General features: G+C 53.5%; 1 protein-coding gene and 2 non-coding genes across 5 annotated transcripts; all 3 read right to left on the bottom strand.

Moving 5' to 3' along the window:
* Window positions 1-565: 565 nt before the first annotated feature.
* TNPO2 (transportin 2) lies at window positions 566-16,871 on the bottom strand. Of its 3 annotated transcripts, XM_049877037.1 has the most exons (25): window positions 16,755-16,871; window positions 15,211-15,322; window positions 14,278-14,353; window positions 14,046-14,195; window positions 11,846-11,952; window positions 11,627-11,760; window positions 11,466-11,547; window positions 11,267-11,389; window positions 11,051-11,169; window positions 9,729-9,789; window positions 9,467-9,632; window positions 9,144-9,296; window positions 7,307-7,532; window positions 6,928-7,099; window positions 6,367-6,453; window positions 6,174-6,281; window positions 5,911-6,069; window positions 5,322-5,409; window positions 5,038-5,136; window positions 4,427-4,522; window positions 4,005-4,110; window positions 3,720-3,819; window positions 3,566-3,640; window positions 3,324-3,451; window positions 3,159-3,247 (listed from the first exon to the last, which is right to left on the bottom strand). In XM_049877037.1, exons 2-24 carry the CDS (start codon window positions 15,307-15,309, stop codon window positions 3,344-3,346), a joined length of 2,694 nt encoding a protein of 897 aa, XP_049732994.1. In that variant the 5' UTR covers window positions 15,310-15,322; window positions 16,755-16,871; the 3' UTR covers window positions 3,159-3,247; window positions 3,324-3,343. The 3 variants fall into 3 exon arrangements, with proteins under 3 accessions (XP_049732993.1, XP_049732994.1, XP_049732992.1); XM_049877036.1 differs by lacking the exons at window positions 3,159-3,247; window positions 16,755-16,871 and adding an exon at window positions 566-654 and having other exon boundaries at window positions 4,005-4,080; window positions 15,211-15,328; XM_049877035.1 differs by lacking the exon at window positions 16,755-16,871 and having other exon boundaries at window positions 4,005-4,080; window positions 15,211-15,328.
* Window positions 5,206-5,280, bottom strand: LOC126074182 (small nucleolar RNA ZL2). Its single transcript, XR_007516984.1, has one exon. It is a non-coding gene; the product is annotated as a small nucleolar RNA ZL2 (small nucleolar RNA).
* Window positions 7,184-7,252, bottom strand: LOC126074172 (small nucleolar RNA SNORD41). Its single transcript, XR_007516974.1, has one exon. It is a non-coding gene; the product is annotated as a small nucleolar RNA SNORD41 (small nucleolar RNA).
* Window positions 16,872-18,564: the final 1,693 nt, after the last annotated feature.

Below are 18,564 nucleotides of genomic sequence, written 5' to 3' on the forward strand. Positions count from 1 at the left end.
ACAAAAACCCAGTCCCGTCAAGTTGCTTCCGACTCATAGCGACCCTATAGGACAGAGTAGAACTGCCCCATAGAGTATCCAAGTAGCGCCTGGCGGATTCGAACTGCCAACCCTTTGGTTAGCAGACATAGCACTTAACCACTATGCCACCACGGTTTCCTTTTGCCCACAGAATCCTTCAATATTGCACTTGAGGCTTGAATATTTCTTCAGTTCTTTCAGCCTGAGAAATGCTGAGCATGTTCTTCCCTCTTGGTTTTGTTACTCAGGTCTTTGCACATTTCATTGTGACACTCTGTCTTCTTGAGCCACCCTTTGAAATCTTTTCAGCTGTTTTACTTTCACAGAACAGCCCCTGGCCCTGTTCTGACTGATATTGAGCATCTTCATTATCTTTTTCCACAGATGTAGTCAATCTGATTCCTGTTTATTCCATCTGGCAAGGGACACGTGTATAGTCATATTAATGTTGTTGAAAAAAGGTAGTTCCAATAAATAGCTGTTGGGTCTTGCAAAATTCTCTCATGCAATCTCCAGCATTGTTTCTATCACCAAGGCCATATTTTCCAACTACTGATCCTTGTTTCCAACTTTCGCATTCCTATCACCAGTTATTATCAATGCATCTTGATTGCATGTTTGATCAATTTCCAACTGCAGAAATTGGTAAAAAAAAAAAAAAAAAAAAAACTTCAATTTATTCATCTTTGGCATTAGGGGTTGGCACATAAATTTGAGTAATAGTCACATTAACTTGTCTTCCTTGCAAGCGTATGAATATTATCCTATCACTGACAGCACTGTACTTCAGGAGAGATCTTAAAATGTGTCCAGAGTTGGAGCTATTTCCATTTGTCTCAGTAACTGTCACAATGATGTCTCCCACAGACCTGTTCTAAGCTGAGCCTTATACAAACATTTCTAACCTGCCCAGTGGGTCAGTTGTGCACCCAGCTGAAGACAATACTGCAAGGCCTTGCCCCTTTCATTTCAAGAATGTTATGACATTTAATCTTCCAGCTATCTCATTCGCCTTCTCATTTTACAGGGAAGAAAACTGAGAGGCTTGGGGTCCCAAGCAACGCGCCTGGTTAATGTCTGCTTACATCAAACGCTCTCCAGCTATTTCCCTGATCCAAGTTCTATGCATCTCTATTTCTAAAGCTTCCCAGGTCCCCCTCCACAGCTCTTTTCCCCACTACCAAAGTCAAGGACACAGGAGACCAGATGGAGATTAAAGGTTTCACAAGAAACTGATCTTTACTCAACAAAGTTCTACACAAGTGGAATCTCACGCCACCTCGGGCGCCAATCCCCAGCACAGCACGGTAATGGACAGACCTGGCAGCCCACAGGGGGAAGGGATGAAAGGGAGGGATACGGGAAATGTGGCGAGAGGGGCTGCGGATCAAGGCCAGTCTGGGTCCACAGCCCTGGGCAGGGGAGAAGGTTGAGAAGCTGAAACTTCGTTGTGCAAAAACCAACCAAAAATAAAACTTAAAATTAAATAGTTTTCTTAAAAGGAAAACCAGAACCAGGCTCTCCCCTTCCCTGAAGATGGCTGGACCCCCCCCATCCTGGATGAAGAGGTGGTTACCGATCCCATCAGACAGCCAATCCATCTGCACACTCCAAGACCCAGTGGACAATGCTCCACAGAACTACAATTACCAGAAAATTAAATGGTATCAAAACATTTTTTTCTTTACAAATGGCTTCCAGAGACCTGCTCGAGTTTTATAGGGAAAAAAACAAAACAAAAAGCTGAGTTGATGGAATGTGCACTTAGTGGACCTTGGAATAGAGGCAGGGCCTAACCGTCTTAAAGAACACAGGGCTAGGATGGGGGTTGGTGCAGGGTGTCAGATGAATGGATGGAGCAGGTTCCAGGGTACAGGAATCCAGTCAAACCCCAAACCACAAGAGGCCCCCAAAGGAATAGAAAGCAGGAAAGGAGAAAAAAGAAACAAAGTTAAGGGGTTGTTAGCCCGGTTTCCCAGCCAAGTCAAGCCTGGAAGGAACCATACTCTCTCCCTCTCTAATATATCCCCTCCCACCTTGACCCAACAAAACCCCAGTTCCCTAGAACCACTGACCCCAAACTAACGGAGTCTCTGGGCCCACTGGGAGCAGCAGGCTGGCTGTGATGAGCAGGAAGTTCCAGGGGGACAAAGTGGAGGGCAATGGGTGTACCACTCTTTCCCTCCCAGGCCCTCAGTTTCCTTCTTGCTGACAGAGCCGACACCTTCATCCTCTATAACCGTCAATTGAATGCTCCTGCTCCGGCCCTTGTATTAAAACTCAGGCCTGGAACTTGAGAAGTGGGCTGTCAGAAGTGCGGAGAAACTGCTCTTAGAGCTGCTTTACAGAGAGATGGAGGGGGCCGGTAGATCCGGCTGTACCCGGCTTGCTCTCTTTGGGAAAAGGTCCCAGCCCACTACTTTCAGAAGTTGCTGGAGCACAGGGGCGGGAGACACAGCCACCTCTGGCCAGCCCTTCCAGCCACCCCACTCTGCTGGCTGGGACAGCACAAGGACGAAGATATTGGCTGAGGCTGCCACAAGCTGGCAGGAAGTTTGCTGAGCAGGTCCCAAGCGTGCACGTGCTGACTAGGTGGCCCCAAGATGGCTGTCTTCTTCCCCCACCCCGGGGTCCCAGCTGAGGCCCCACAACCCACCCAGCCCTCCCCTATCACTGCCAATTCTGGCAAAACAGCAGAAGCTTCTTAAACTCTAGAGGAAGGTTACACGGAAGGCCTTACGGGTTCACTAATTCTACTGTCTCCATGCAGTCGGGGTAACGGTGGCGTGGCTGGCCGAGCCTTGATGGCTGTAGTGCCCACACGTGTATGACCACGTATGTGCGTGTGATTGTATGAGTCTCTACAAGGACCCCCTCTCCACCTGCTTCCCCGTTTCATCATCTTAAACCAGATTAAGGTCGGTGTGCTGAGCCTTCCCTCCCACATGGCTGGCCCAAGAGGGCTGCCTGAGACGATTAGAGTGAAGGGGCCCTTGCCCACCAAAAACTCCCACCCCCCTCCCCCTGTTTGTAGGATGAGTGTGGAGGCCCCACCCACCTGCCCGCCCCCCGGCCAGACAGGCCTGGTGCGGCAGGTAGACGGACGGGGTAGGCGTCTGGATTTGGGTCCCACTTCCTCCTCCCTAACCCCCCTCAACCAGGGCACGGTGACTTCTGGACGCAGCGCGCTCCTGGCAATCCCTCTGATGACAACGCAGACAGAAACCTGCAGGGAAGGAGGGGGGTTAGGGCTGTCTGTTCGGTCCGCTCAATATAGCACTGCCCCCTGCCAGTGGCCTCACCTGACAGTCCCGATGCCTGTCTAGACCCCGTAGAAGGCAGCCAGACGCTCCTTGAGCAGCGGTGGGAACTGCTCCGAGAACTGTTGCCAGTTCTCCTCCCCGACTTGATCTTTGAAGCCGTGGAGAATCTGTGTGAGGGACAGGTGAGGGGCACCATGGGATGAGGGGTGCCAAAGCGGACCCTAGAGCGGGCGGCCCGGCCTCTCTTAGAGAGTTTCCTCCTGCCCCCTTCTGGGCCTCACCTTATAAAACATGTCCCGAAGGTCATCCTTTGGGCTCACCCAGGAGGCTACAGCATCACAGAAGAAAATAAAATCCTGAAAAGTAAAGGGTCCTGTGTGAGGGGCCCCCCAAAACCAGCCCCAGTGCCTTCCCTCCATGCCCAGCTGCCCCAACCTGCACAACACCCCCAGGGTTGACGCCTATCATCATGCAGATGCCTCGGAAGGCAGAGTCCTTCTCCTCGTTGTCCCTGATGTTCCTGAGGGATGTGCACCTATGGGGAAGGTGAGCAGTGGTGTGTCAGTAGGTGGGGCTGGAGGAGCATCTATAGGGAAGGGGACAGGGAGTCAGTGAGCAGGCAGGCTGGGGCAAGTGCAAGGGAGGGGACTGGCTGGGCCTGTCCCACCCACCAGTGCCCAGCCCTCCATACAGCAGGCACCCACAAAGGTGGACACGCACCAAGGCCGGATGAATTGCTGCAGCATGGGTGCCACCTCCTGGGGGCACACGTAGCCCAGGCGGCCAATGGTGATGGCTGGAATGGCAGAGGAACTCGTCAGGCGACCTGAAACCCCGAGCGGCCCCGGGACGGTACGTGGCAGGACCTCTGGCACGAGGCACCAAGCCCCGTCCCACGGACCCCAAGGGAATGGCATCTGCCAGCCAACCTGGGCCCCAGCATGGCCCAGCCAGGTTCTCCCCCTAGGGCAATATCCCTTCTTAGGCTCCTCCCCCTTCAGGTTCACACAGATACCCTCCCTGGTTCTTTCCCAAGGTCTCTTTTCTCGACGCTCCTTCCCAGCCCAGAACCCCACCTCTGCAACGTAGACAAGAGGGTGGGCACTCTGGGGTGGCCCCAGCAGCCCAGACCTAGCACCCACCTGTATTTTCCAGCAGCGTCTTGGGTGTGTTGGGCCGGTTAATGATCTCCACCAGGTTGTTGAGGACCATCTGCACATAGGGCTGCATCTCTGCCCCTGGGAGACGGCCAATCAGAGCCCCACCCAGCCCCTCTACCCACTGTAGGCCAATCAGGTATTGCCCCACCCGCCTCGGTCCCACCTCATTCAATTAACCCTGGTTCCAACCAGAGACTGGCCCACCAGCTGGCCCCAGCCAAGACCCATGGCCAGCCAGAGACAAACCCAGGCCCTCCAAACACAAGAAGCTTCCCTGCAATCACCACTGGACACCATGGTGAAACCACACCCCCAGATCTCCCATGGAAAAAAGTAATCAAGATCTCCCAACCAATCCCAATGGGCCTTTCTACCAACTGTATCATCGCCCCGGGGGTGGCAGTTAAATCAGAACAGTTCTCCATTCCTGTGTTTTGGCCTCACCCCTGAGGAAAACAGTCAAAGGTGTCCTCTTGCCCCTGCTACCTGGAGCCTTAATCAAAGAGCACCGGGCTGGTCTTGAGGAGACCTGTCAGTCAGAGTCAGACTCCCGCCCCCAGGCTGGGAACAAGCCGACCGGGAGGTTCACTCACCCATCTGCATGCAGATCTCACCAATGGCCCAGGTGGCATTGTTGCAGACCGAGATGAACTCAGGGTTCAGGTTGGTGCCCAGGATAGGCATGAACTCAGCTGGTGGGGGAAAGGGAGGGTGCTGAACGGCAGGTCAGCTGGGGTGAGCTCCCGAACCTTGGCCAGGCAGGCCCCATCAGACAGTACGAATACATCCCAGTTCGGTCATGGTCCTCCCAGGTCATTTCTCCATCACTTGAGGCAGGGGTTGGGGTCATGGGTCAAGGACAAGACAGGGGTCATACCGATGCAGGGCTTGACGTGGATGAAGCAGGCTTTGGTGAGGTCACCCAGGAGGGCAAAGGAGCTCTGCCGGACCTCAGGCATAGAGTCCTGAGGGTTAGAGCAGGGTCAGCATCGCGGACCCCTCCACCCCCATCTCCACCTCCCACCGCCATTCACCAGCCAGGGTCTCAACTCATCTCTCAGTCTAGGGCCTTAAGAACGCACAGTCCACAGTGCCTACCTGACCCTGCCAGGCTCAGGGTTATCTCTTTAACCTATCTAGTAAACTGGGGATGCCGGTCCCCCTCCAGGACTCAGTGGGAACGTAAACGGAGAGTGCTCTGCTCAGAGTACTGCTCTAGGGGAGCTGTCATTGCTGCTCAGCCCGACACTATCGGGGAGATTTTATTCATGTTTTAAATCATTTTTGAAAAATAATCAGAAGGTTTTCTTAAGGGTACCTCTTCCCTGGGGTCCGTTGGGCACAATCAGCACCCTGATCTCCCTCAGGATGGCCAACACAGGCTACTGAGGGTCATCACTGTCCAGCTAAACGCCCTGGGGACTGCTGGAAAGTGGGGTGCAGGCCTGCAAGGCACGTCCACTGACCTGCATGCACTGGAACAGCAGTGTCATGACGTTGCTGCGGGCTACCAGCTGCTCCACATGGCCACCCAAGCCCTCGGCCAGTCCGCTGAGCAGATCCAGTGCCACGATCATGAAGTCCTTGTCAGGGGCCTCATACTGCTCGGGGTGCTGGTTGTACATCTGGGCCAAGATGGGAGTCGGGGAGAAGGTTGAGGGCAGGGGTCTGGGGCCAAGAGAGCAGCAGAGAAAATGGTCGCAGGGGCGGGGGTTGGGGTGGTGCTCACCATGGCCTGGGCCAGTGTCTTCTGCACTAGGGTGACACAGCGCTGGTAGACAGGCTCACAGTAGGGCAGGAAGCCACTCTGGAGAGCAGTGGCCACAGATGACAGGCACTGGTGGGGAGGAAGGTAGGAGAGGTGAGGGCCAGGAGGGCCAGGCTGGGCCAGGGCTGTGCAAGTGGGCCTGGACCCCAGCTACCTCCAGCAGCGGGAACAGATCCTTGTCTTCATCCTTGAGCTCGTTCCACTTCTGGATCAGTGGGGGCATCAGCTTCTGGATGTATTCCTGGAGAAGAAGCAAGAATTTGGGGCCCCCTGGGTCGGGTAGTAAGCTGAGAGCCAGCAGGGCTCCATGACTCAGAGGTACCCATTACCCAGGAAATGAAGTCTGGACTCCTCAGCATGGTTCATGGGGCCCTGTAAGGCCTCACCAGCCAGCCAGACCTCCAGGCCTTTCTTGGTGCCTTCTCACCAGTGCCACCCGCACCCCCTCCCCACCCCACCCCTCTCAGAGCCTGGGTCAGCGCCTCCTGGTTCCCACAGGCCCTGAGCTTCCCCCGACACAGCACTTACCACACTGTCTCGTAACTGTCTGTCTCCCCCACTAGACTGTGAGCAGGGCGAGGGCGGGGGCCGGGTCTGTCTGTCTGCTTGGCGAGGTCATGGCCACGTCCCTGGCGTGTGACACGGAGTCGCCGCCAGGTCACTGGTTGCCGAGGGGCCCGGGAATCAGGAAGAAGGAGCCGCTATGGGGTCTCACCGGCTGGTTGAGGTGATGGCCCACAGAGTCAGCCAGGGTGCCGATGGCATCGTAGAGGATAAGCAGGTTCTTGTGCTGGTACTTGCCAAAGGCGAAGACGAGAGTGTCCAGGATATAGCTGAGGTAGGGCACCAGCTCCGTGCAGGCCTCTTCCTCCAGGGTGGCGAAGGCACTGGTGGAGGGATGGCAGGACAGGGCCTCAGCAACCAGCAGCGGGCCAAGCTGGGCCAAGTGCAAAGTCAGGGGAGGCTACACTTGGGATCAGTCAGTACGAATACAAGAGAATCAGCATGATATCAAGGATCACAGGTGTCATCACTTTCCAAAGGGCAGCCAGTGGGGAAGGGACAGGGCTATGGGGCCAGGGATCGAGGGTCACCTGCAGGCTGCCTCTTGTACCCTCTTGTTGCCATCCAAGATGCGTTTGAGTAGCTCAGTCATCAGGGGCTTGAGGTGCATGTCAGGCGGCTGGCTGACCACCCAGTGGGCATAGCGGCTTAGCGTCCAGCAGGCGATGGAGCGGACCAGGGCCTTCTTGTCTGACAAGCACTGGATCAGGTGTGGGATCAGCTCAGGCAGGTAGGGCACCATGCCCTGCATGCAACCTGCAAGGGCCGGCAGACAGGAGGAGGCAGTTGGGCCAGGGAACAGCTGCAAGCCTGAGCCCAGCTAAGGCCCTGGCCTGAGCTCCACTACACCCACCCTTCCATGGAGAGGACCAGCCCCATTTGACAGATGGGGAAACTGAGGCTCAGAAGTTAAATAACTCACCCAGTCACATAGCCAGTGAAAGGCAAGGTCAGGAGTGGAAATTGCATCAGACTGAGACTTTTTCACTCTGCCAGATACATCTCATCATGAGAATGGTGTTACCTATCTGGTCACTCATTCATTCAAACACTGTCAGGCTGTGTACAGCGAGCAGTTCTGTGGGGCAACAGGGCCCAGATGGACGGCAAGTACTTTTAAATTAAAACTTTCCTGCAGATACGTGTGCGTGGTTTTTTTTTTTTAAAACTATGTACACGTTTTTCTCTCAACATAAAAAAGAGCACGGATAAGCATGTATTCCCCATAAGCCAAGTCATAAGATCTATTTTGTACCAGTTTGGGGTTAATTCTTCCAGATCTTTTTCCATTAACATATACCCCTAAAAAAAAATCCCAAACCCAATGGGAACAGTTCTACTCTGCCCTTTAGGGTCACTATGAGTCATTAACACCTGAAACACGTAATATACTCTATCAATACATGCACGTGCTCTGTGTAATACATTATACATCCTATTAACATCAGCTGCCTTAATCACACATTATACAAAAAAACATTTCCTCAGACAGTTGGAAACGGCTCTCCAGGTTGAGAACTCTGGTTGCTTAAGTGGTCACATGTGACACCTGTAACGATTCATGAAAACCAAAACCCACTGGCATCGGGTTGATTCAAACTCGTAGTGACCCTATAGGACAGGGCAGAACTGCCCCATAGAGTTTCCAGGGCTGTGATCTTCATGGGGGCAGACCGCCACATCTTTCTCCTGTGGAGCGGGCTGGTGGGTTTGAACTACCATGCTTTCGGTTAGCAGCTGGACGCTTAACCAGTGCACCACCAGAGCGCCTACAGATTCATAGTAATTCAACTTTTATTTCCCCAGTGGGTCAAAATGGGCCTGGAAACCTTCACTATGTCAAGTTTGAGGGAACACCACCACTGTGTACCCCTGATCCTGGCCCCACGTGTGACAGCAGGCCCAGCTCCACCACAGCCAAGCTGGGTGATTGTGGGAAAGTGACATAAATCTCTCTGCACCTCAGTTACCCCACTGATGTCAGGTGTGGTGAGGACTGAGTGAAGGCACCTGTGTGAGCACCGGGAACAAGCCCCGCCTGCCCCAGAGCAGGCACTGCAGAGGGGCCTGTTGTTTCAACTGTGGCTGTAACTGTACTTTCAACATAAGAAGATTGCCTGTCTGCAAGTTAACAGGGCTGGCATTTGGGGTTTCTGGGTTCCTTTCAAGGCCCATAGCCTAAGGGAAAGGTTTAGATACAAGAGCTGTTTGGCAGGGGCTGAGTAGCTCTTTGGATGGAACTCAGGGATGGCACCCCAAAAGGCACACGGCTGCATCCCTCAGACAATCCCACGCCTGCATAGGAGTTTAAGTCAGGTAGACGGGCCAGGTGGGCACCTCCCTGGGTACAGGCAGGCAGGCACTCACCCTCAGCGATGGCGCCCAGCACCAGGATGCCCGACTCCTTGACCACCCACTCGGGATGGAAGAGAAGGCCCTTGAGCAGGGGGAGTAGGTGGGGCAGCAGTTCCTCCCGGAAAACATTGGCGAGGACGTCTAGCGCAGCCGCTGAGCACTTCCCTGGGGCAGGGAGAAATTGGAGGGGGAGCCTCAGGGCAACTGACCCTCCTCGACTGTGCCCCCAGGCCTCGGTCATGATTAGAATTTTCCCGATCTAGCCTGAGTAAGTTCTCAATCGCCTCCCAGGAAGGAGCCTAGGACCGACCTCCCTCCCCAGGCCAGCCACGCACTCAGATTCCAGTCAGACAAAGCATCGTCATCATCGTCATCCTCGGCGTCCTCAGATCCATCTGGTCGCTCAGCCTCATGGGGCAGCGTCACTGTGCGTGACTTGTGGAAGCGTGGCTTGATGTCCTGCTCGCTGTCAGGGACTGCCTCATCCTCCTCCACATCCCCCTGTGGGGTCGGGCGATATCACTAAGTACCACCAGGGCCCACGCCCCAGTGTCCTAGCCCTTGCCCACCCATGCCCAGCAATTAGCCCTGACTGACCTTCAGCAGAATGATGTCAATTTCTGAGTACTTCATCCCATTTACAAGGATAGGGATCAACCTATTGGGAGGGAAGCTGTGAACCAGGAGGCAGGGACCCCAGAGAAAGGGTCAGATGTGACAATGGGCACATCAAGGAGCCAAGGGGCGGACTGTCTTGAGCATGTCGATTCTGCTTGCTCTGCAGACATTCTTTTTCCTTTGGGGAACTATCCTGACCCATTCTCAGCCACTGTTATCTGACAGAGCTGACACCACTCCTGGCTCCACTCTTAACCCAGATGTGGCTCATCAGTGAATTCCCAATCTCTGAATACACCGACAAGTTCGGAGCACTACCCAGTCCTGAACACTCTGTAAAGCAATGACATGCCACGCAGGCACTGGCACTTCCCTGGGATGGGGGAGTTAACAGGCAGAGCAGCTGGCCCCTCTCAGTGGAACCCATGTACCTTGGGGTCAGAAACGTTGATTCGAGCCTTCATGTAATGCTCTGCACAGGTTTCTCATCACTTCCTGGGAGTCGCCCACCTAGCCCCAAGTACACCTCCTGCCTGTTATTATTGATTTAGGGATAGGTATGGCATCCAAGCTGGTCAAGAGGAGTCAGCCCTAGGACTTTTGCTGGAGATATTGGTCAAGAATTTCTCTACATTGAGATTCCTAAACTGGAAAGATGCAAGAGGGTCAATGTAAAGGAAACGGATCTAAGAATAAACAGATATCTTTAACATCCTTTGAGCACCTCGATTCAGCTATGCCTGAAGCCTCTACTGATTTTTCAATTACTTCAGCCTATAAATTAAAGAACCAGAACAAACCCATTGCCGTCAATTCTGACTCACAGTGATCCTGTAAGACAGAGTAGCACTGACCCATAGGATTTCTAAGGCTGTACTCTTCACAGAAGCAGACTGCCACATCTTTCTTCTGCAGAGCGTCAGGTAGGTTTGAACCACCAACTTTTCAGTTAGCAGCTGAGTGCTTTAACCACTGTGCCATCAGGGCTCCTTAGTCTATAAATTACCGACTTTTTAATTGTTAAAGCTAAAACCTCATCACTTGCAAAATAACTATACAGAGAGATGGAAAACCAAATCCGTTGCTGTTGAGTCGATTCCGACTCATAGCAACCCTATGGGGCAGAGTAGAACTGCCCCACACGGTTTCCAAGGAGCACCTGGTAGATTCAAACTGCTGACCTTTCGGTTAGCAGCCGTAGCTCTTAACCACTATGCCACCAGAGTTTCCACAGGGATAGAAAGTAAATTAAAACAGAGAACAAGGCCGAGGTGGCAACAGAGGGCAGGAATGGCACTCACTGGACTAGATGGGAGGCCAGGACTTCCTTGCAGATGGGCTGCTCGGCCAGCGTCAGCCAAAACTCGCAAGCCTCGAGGGCCACATTCTCGTCGTGATCCTGGGTCCTCTGCAGCATGTACTGGGGTAGGGGGGAGAGGCTGAGGCCCGGCCTGGCAAGGTGGGAGCCTCCCTGACCCTACAACCTGCCCGGCCAGGCTGGTCTTGGCCATGCACACCTGGATTATGCTGTGCATGTGAGGGATGAGCCTGTCGATCCGCACTTCCAACAGCATCACCAGAGCACGGCACACATTCTTCCGCACCTCGGGGTCATCATCCACGGCCAAGGCAAACAGGTGCTGGTGGGGAAGAGCGAGGTCAGCTGTGGTGGGGCCTGGGACCCTTGTTCTGCCCACACGCAGCCCAGCTGCCCACCTCGATGAAGGTGTCAATGTTGTCCATCAGAGCCTGGGCCCGGTCCATGATGAACTGGTTCACACAGGCGATGGCATGGGACCTGGCAAAAGTGGGCACATGGTCACCTCTGAACTCACCCACAGGCTCCAGGCCCTGATACCCCGGGGAGCTCCACCCACCGGATCTTGGGGCTGCAGTGCTTGAAGAACTGCAGGAACTTGGGGATCATGATGTTGAGGGGCCTGTTGAGGGCGTCGCTGTCCAGAAGCTCAGATGAGTCTTCGCAGATCTTCTGGAGGGCTCCAAAGGCTCCCTGTGTAGAGAGGGGAGGGGAGACGGGCACGGGTCATGGTCCCCTGTCTTGCAACTGTTTGGGCAGGCTGCAGTTTGTCACCTACCTCACAGGTGTTGTAATCCTCTGAGTTGAGCAGGTTGCACAGCTGGGGCAGCAGCTCGGGCCACATCTGAAGCTCACCCTTGGAAGCGATGGTGGTGATAAGAATGCCTGGGGCAGCCAGGAAAGGATGCTACCTCAGGCTGGGCATGAGCTTGCTGGTCCCCAGCCCTCCCCGTCACTCACTCATCTCTCTCCACAACACACACGCTTCCCCTGTACACTACCCCACGTAGGCCTTGAGCACCCCTCCTGAGGTAGATACGAGTAGTACTCATTGACCCAGCAAACATCCTCAGAGCCTTACTGTGGGCCAGCTCCTTTCTAGACCTGGGATATAGCACAGAACAAAACACAAAATCCCCACCACCACCCTTGGGAGCTGACTGTCTACTGAGGAAGACCACGTGGCAAAAAGATAATAACAAGATCTAGGAGGCTAGATAATGAGGGTTAAGGAGAAAAGGTGGCCTGAAAGTGCCTTTAAACTGGGTGACCAGAGCAGGCCTCACTGAGGAGACATCTTGAAACCTGAGCAAAGACCAAGCGGGGGTGAGGTAGAAGCCATCCAGGTTCCTGGAAAAAGCATCTCAAGCAGAATGAACAGCATGTGCAAAGGCCCTGGGGCAAGAGCTGGCCTGGTGTGCTCAGATCAGCAAGACCAGTGGGAATGTGTGGAGAGGGCAAAGGGGAAAGTGAGAGGAGACAGGACAGGGAGGTGACAGGGATAGACTGGGCAGGGCCTTGTGGCCATGGGGAAGGCTTGTACAGCCTATTAGAAATCCAAGCAAAATATGCAGTAGGCATTTGGAAGCCTGAGGGCAGTGGAGCAGTCTGGCAGGATCTAAATATGGCTTAAATTATTTTTATTTAAAGTCAAGAGAGGGCAGTGTTTTCCAAGGGTGGAAGGTGCCACTATCAACACTGATTCACACATCAAGAAAAGGTGTTCCCTGCGGCAGGTAGACTGTGAGGACGTGGACAGCAGCCCAAGGTGCAGTCCCAGCCCCGATCCTGTCTGTGTGCCTTTGGACACATGACCTAACCTCTGCGCTCTCAGCCCTCAATGGCGATAATGAGCCCCTGCCTCCAAGGACTGTGAGTGGCTTCAACGACTTGATCCAAATCATTAGTACACAGCATGGCAGAACGAGCGCAGTGTCTATAACAGATCACTTTGAACAGAGGCAGCAGTCCCCAAGGTCAGTGCTTTTGTCAGGCCCCAGTGTCCACCTCAAATTTAATGCCCTCTTTCTGTGCTATTGTTGGGTGCTATCAAGTCAACTTCAACTCACAGTGACCCCATGTGACACAGAACTGCCCCACAGGGTTTTCTTGGCTGTAATCTTTATGAAAGCAGATCACCAGGTCTTTCTCCCATGGAGCCACTGGGTGGGTACAGAACACCAATCTTTCATCTAGCAGAACGTTTAACCATCTGTGCCACCAAGGCTCCTTCATCTATGTATAATCCATCTTTTTTTTTTTAGGTTTCCTTCCTTTTAGGGCAACCAAATCTGGTTTTTCATTTTAAAAATTTAATTCACTCTTATTTTATTTACAATTTGCCTTACAAATTAATTTATAATTTCCTGTTAAAAGAAATTTTTTAAAGTTGACTAAAGTTTAAAAAGGATACATCATTCAAGAAAAAACTCATAATAAGTAATGTGCTAGCATTTATAAATAGGACAAACTCCTGAAGTAAAATTATTTTAGCTAACTCCTTTCATCCTTCCTATATCTTCCTCAGGCAGCCTCCCTAAGTGAGATATGCTCTAAAGTGAACCTAACTCACTTTTAATCTAAATAGTTATTTGTGAGAACTAGTTCATAGTTAACTCTGGACTCGGGACTGCACGATCCATGAGGGCAGGGAGCCTGCATAGTTAAACTGCTATACCCTCAGCACTGAGCTGTACACTGAATGAGTGCCTCAGAAGGAAGAATGGCTATTTCAGGTGTGGACTCTGGACCTACACTGCCTGGGTTGCTTCTGAGCTCTGCCACTCATCAGGCAAGTCCTTTAATGTCACTGTACCTCAGTTTCCTTGCCTGTGAAATGACAACAGTAATAGTAGTACTATACTGGGGGATGGGAGCAATCAGTGAATCAATATATAACATGTTTAGAAGCTTCTAGGCATGGAGTGAGAGCTCAATGTGTCCCACCCCACTACCCCCAGGCCAGCTGCCACTCTCACCAATGGTAGCTCGGATGAGTGAGGAGGCATCACCGATGTTATTGAGACACTCCTGTTTGATGAAGTCAGCCACAGGTGGTGGGAAGCTCTGGTAATGGGCCTTCACATTGTTCTTGAGGATGAGGCCACTGAGAGAGCGAGTTGGCTCATCTGGGGGAAGAGGGCTGGGGCTCAGGGGACCACAGGGAAAAAAGCAGGGTCCAGGCCACATGGAGGGGCACAGAGGGTGTACCTTCCGACTTGAGTCTGGTCAAGACGAAGATCAGATAGTTGTTGAAGTCAGGAAACTGGTTCAGTTGTTTGAGTTTCTGCCAGGCTGTTAAGGGACTTGGGAGACATGGGCCTTATCCAGGCAGGGGCCCCTCACCATCGCCCTGGTGCAGTGAGGCAGCTGACAGTGCCCCCAACCATTGAGATTAAGCAGCCCATTACTGGGACCCCACTTGTTGACCTCCGTGCCCAAGGCAATACAGAGCATCTCAGGCAAGTCAAATTCATACAAGGAGGGGATGCCTGAACTTCCCAATCCCTCCCTCCTGAAGACCCAACCAGAGCAGGAAAGTTAGGGACCCTGCTCCATCTGAAGGTGGCCACTGCTACTCAACACTCACTACCTTCCGAATGTTCCCTGCATTTTAAAGAGATGTGAACCTAAATTCTCAAGTGAAACTTTCTAATATTTTAAATGCTAATAACTAACTTAAAAATTAAATGTAAACCATAAAGCCTAAACCTGAGTTCCCACTGAAGGCACCCTTCCCACTTCCCTGGACTCTGCATGACAGTTAAACAAATGGACTCTGGCATCTGACAAGGCTGGACTTCCCATCCTAGCCCCACTAGTCACTCACAGCCACCTCGGACAAGTCATTTTGCCTCTCCAAGCCTCAATTTCCTCTTTTGTGCAATGCAGAGAATAACAGTACCTACTTTAATTAAGTTAACCAAGTGTTGCTGAATATTAGGTATTTTCATTATCTTTCATAATAATTCTTCCAGCTCTGGGAATGGGTCCCAGGGAAGTCAACTCCCTAATTCTCTGTTCAGGCCAGCTCCTCACCACAGCAGTCTGGAGATCAGAGAGGCAGCCCCTCCCCTTCCCGCCTTCAGGGACTGCAGGTGTGCCCCCAGTTCCCCAGGCCCAGAAGGAAGGAAGGATGGATACATCCTGGACAATGCGCTGTGTGGCGGTGTTGGGTGACTGCGAGTCTTTGAGCAACTGCAAGACCTGCTGCAGGCCCTGCTCGTCCGGCTGCCAGTCCATGGCTCAAGGCGGGCTGCGGGGGTAGGAGCCGGGGTCAGCGCAGGGTTCCCTGGGCTTACTCTGAGACCCTAGATGAGCCCGCACAGCGGCGCAAGACAAAGGCGACCTCGGCGAACAGGCAGAGGCCATAGATCCACACCTGCCCAAGTACGGGGTCCCCACCAGCTGCGCCATCCTTGGCCGCGTAGTCGTGGGTTTGGGAGCCCGGGCAGGGCTGTGTGGAAGCGGATCACTGGAGGTGGCGGAGCCGGACGGATCTTCATAGTGCCCAGCGTGGAGCCCTTATCCCATGGCGGTCCATGCCGCTGCCCCCGGCTGTGGGCCCCAAGATTTCTGCCTCCCTCACAGCTGCTGGGTAAGGATTTAGCAGCCTCCAAGTTCAGGGCCCAACGCCCCAGACTGCGATAGCGCCCCGGCCCCTGTGGTCTCCCCGGTGTAGGCACGGTCCCTGAAGACTCCACTCTTCCAGAAATCCAGCCTTCAAGCTCCACATCCCTGCCGCCTGCAGCCCTGATCTGGTCCTTGAGCCTCCCCAGTTGCTCCTTCCCAAGATGCTCCAATTGACCTGGTCCCTGCCGCTTTCCCTAATCCGGCCCTCCAAACTCAGCTGAACGCCAGACACCCCACTTTCTGGCCTAGCCCCTGACCCTATCCAGATAAACCCCTTAATTGGGCCCAGAGCAGTCTCCTGAAGACCCTTGTTACCTATCCCGATGAGACCCAGCCAAGTTCACCAACCCCATGACGAAGCCCCCCACCCGACACAGGTCCCTGTAGCCTTCCCAATCAAGTCTGGCCAAGCCTCTTGCCTTCTCCCTCCCCCCAGCCAGCAGTGACTCCTACAGACAGATCTCTGCTGCCTCCCCCAATCAAATTCGGCCAAACCCTTCACCACTTCGATTCTGAAACCCCCTTCATGCGATCCCTTAATAAGCTGGGCCGAACACCCCTGAAGCATCTAACCCTCAAAGGATCCCAGAGATGCCCCGCAATCAGACCTAGCAAATCTTTCTAGACCAAAATCTCCTGCCCCTTCCTATTAGGGCCCAACAAGGGCCCCCCCCCACAACTTTTCAACGCGGCCTCCCCCAATCAGACCCGGAAAAGCCCCGCCGAAACAGCCCCCCACACACACCCGATCCTCGCAACGTCCCCCAATCAGATCCCCTCCAGCCCGACCCAGGTCGCCCCACTGGCTGGATTCTCGCGGCACCCCAATCCGGCCCGGTTCCGCGGCCCCACCCCCTAAGGCTGGCCGGGTTTCCCGTCTCCCCACCGCGGACCCATCCTCGCTGCCTCGTAGATGCCGCCTAACCGGGGCCCTGGCCTTCGCCGGTCGGACGCGGCCCCGACGCCTGGGCCATGCGCGACGCAGGCCTGGAGCCCGGCGGGGGTCGGCGCAGGCCCAGGCCGAGTGGGTCGGGCTCTGAGTGAAGCCCACTTACCGGGCCCCAGTCGGCGGCGGCGGCGGCCTCTCGCTGCTGCTTCTCCCGAGACTCGCGCGGAAGGAGAGAGCCAAAGAGAGAATTAAAAAAAAAAAAAAAACGCGGCCACAGATGAGCCGCCGCGGCCTCCGTACGCCGTTCAAACTGACCCGGCAGAACCAATCGGAGGGCGCCTTCGTCGCACGTGGCCTAGTGGGGCGGAAGGCCCAGACCCCGTCAAGGCTGGGTCACGTGACGGAAGAGTTGCTGCGTCTTTTGGCCTCTCTGGCCAGTGGCTCCTCCCGTCACCTCGTTACCTCAAGCCTCTTCCACACCCGCCTGACCACAGTTCTTTGCCGGAATCAGGTGTTCGGTGGCGTGTGGAGACTTGCAGTGTGTGGTGGAGCCACATACCCCTAGGCCAGGCCCTGGGTCAACTGAGCCTTTGTCACCACACCGTCCTCTAAGAATTGAACTGTGCCTCCCTCCCCCATCCAGAGAGTACTTCAGAGAAACACACTACGTGCGAATAAAGAAAGAAGGGACTGAGTCTGTGGTGAAATTTATACCCTAGAGACAAAGGAAAAAATGCCGCAAAAAGGGAGTTCCTGAGACGGGCGCGGTTCCTGCGGAAGCCTCTGACACTTTCGTGTTATTTTCCTATACTGTTTGACAATTTCTACAAGAACATGAAAAAAAAGTTTTAAAAATTGAAATAAAATGAACTAATAAATAATGAACTCTGGAGCAGAACGTCTAGTTCCTTTTCCTGCCTGAGGTTGGATAGATCCTGGAACAGCCCAGGAAATTAAGGGGGGCAGGGTCTTAAAGAAAGGAATCTTTGTGATTCCTTGCCATGTGGGAACAGAAAAGGACATTTTCTCTCTCTTGACGGCACAGCGAAGCTGGGAAGAGCTAGAAACCCTGAGGTGTCCCAATTTCCCCTCCTTGCCCTGCCAGTTACCTCCTGCCACTCTTAGTCCGTTTCCCAACTTGTCACACTAGCGTGAGAATAAATTTGCTCGATCAGAAATAATCCATATTTAGCACTGCCTGGCCTGCAGTGAACTGTGGTTTTAAATGGTGCGTTACCTATATTTTTACAATTAAAAATAAAGGTAACTAAAATTGTAGTTTAACCACCTACCCATTCCCGCCCTTTGTATTCAGCCCTTCCGTATACACTGTGTCAATATTCACTAGAATCAACCAGTGCTCTAAACCAAAGGGCAAACTTGCCCTGTCCTGAGGGATTTTGGGAGTCTCAGGAGTGCACAAGGTCGATTTTTGCCCCAGCTGGAGAAGGGGGTCAGGTTCCTCCAAGCCCACTTCATCGTCGTCAAAATAAGTCCCGGCTCCGTTTATAAAACATCTCTGCGCCGAGCACTGGTGCCTTTCATGGTTGGCAAGAGTCTCCTGGCCCCTAAACTTCTCCCCGAGGGTCGGAAAAGTCTCCCTAAAAGAGCAGCTGAGATTCCCACGGCAACCGGCTCTACTGAACAGAAACTGGGATTGACAGACACGTGCACAAAAGCCTCCTTTTTCTCGACACCGCCGTGAGCTCTGAAACTACAAATCCCGTCATGACTAGCGCCAGGCTTGCCGTGCTGCGGGCTCTGCCTGAGAAACAAATGTGGGGTGTCTGGGGACTTTCCTGGTTGAATGTTGAGCATAAGGAAGAGTGGAATTGCCGGGCTGGAACTGGGTTTGGAGGTTCCGGGAGGGGACGAAGGGTAGGAGCCTTCTGGTCAGGTTTGAGTGCCGCAGATAAGAGACACGTGGGTAATGGGCCGGGGATGCAGGAGAGAATTTGTTAATGCTCACCCCCTTA

This window comes from Elephas maximus, chromosome 3, assembly GCF_024166365.1.
Source record: "Elephas maximus indicus isolate mEleMax1 chromosome 3, mEleMax1 primary haplotype, whole genome shotgun sequence".
In the NCBI taxonomy this organism is placed as follows: domain Eukaryota; kingdom Metazoa; phylum Chordata; class Mammalia; order Proboscidea; family Elephantidae; genus Elephas; species Elephas maximus.

Bases quoted from the DNA above. Each gene is read 5' to 3' on its own strand.
- TNPO2 (XM_049877037.1), bottom strand. From the start codon at position 15,309: ATGGACTGGCAGCCGGACGAGCAGGGCCTGCAGCAGGTCTTGCAGTTG. The intron at 11,390-11,465 runs GTGGGCAGCTGG...CTTCCCCACCAG, and splicing joins ACATTGACACCTTCATCGAG to CACCTGTTTGCCTTGGCCGT. The intron at 6,282-6,366 runs GTAGCTGGGGTC...CCTCCCCACCAG, and splicing joins ATCTGTTCCCGCTGCTGGAG to TGCCTGTCATCTGTGGCCAC.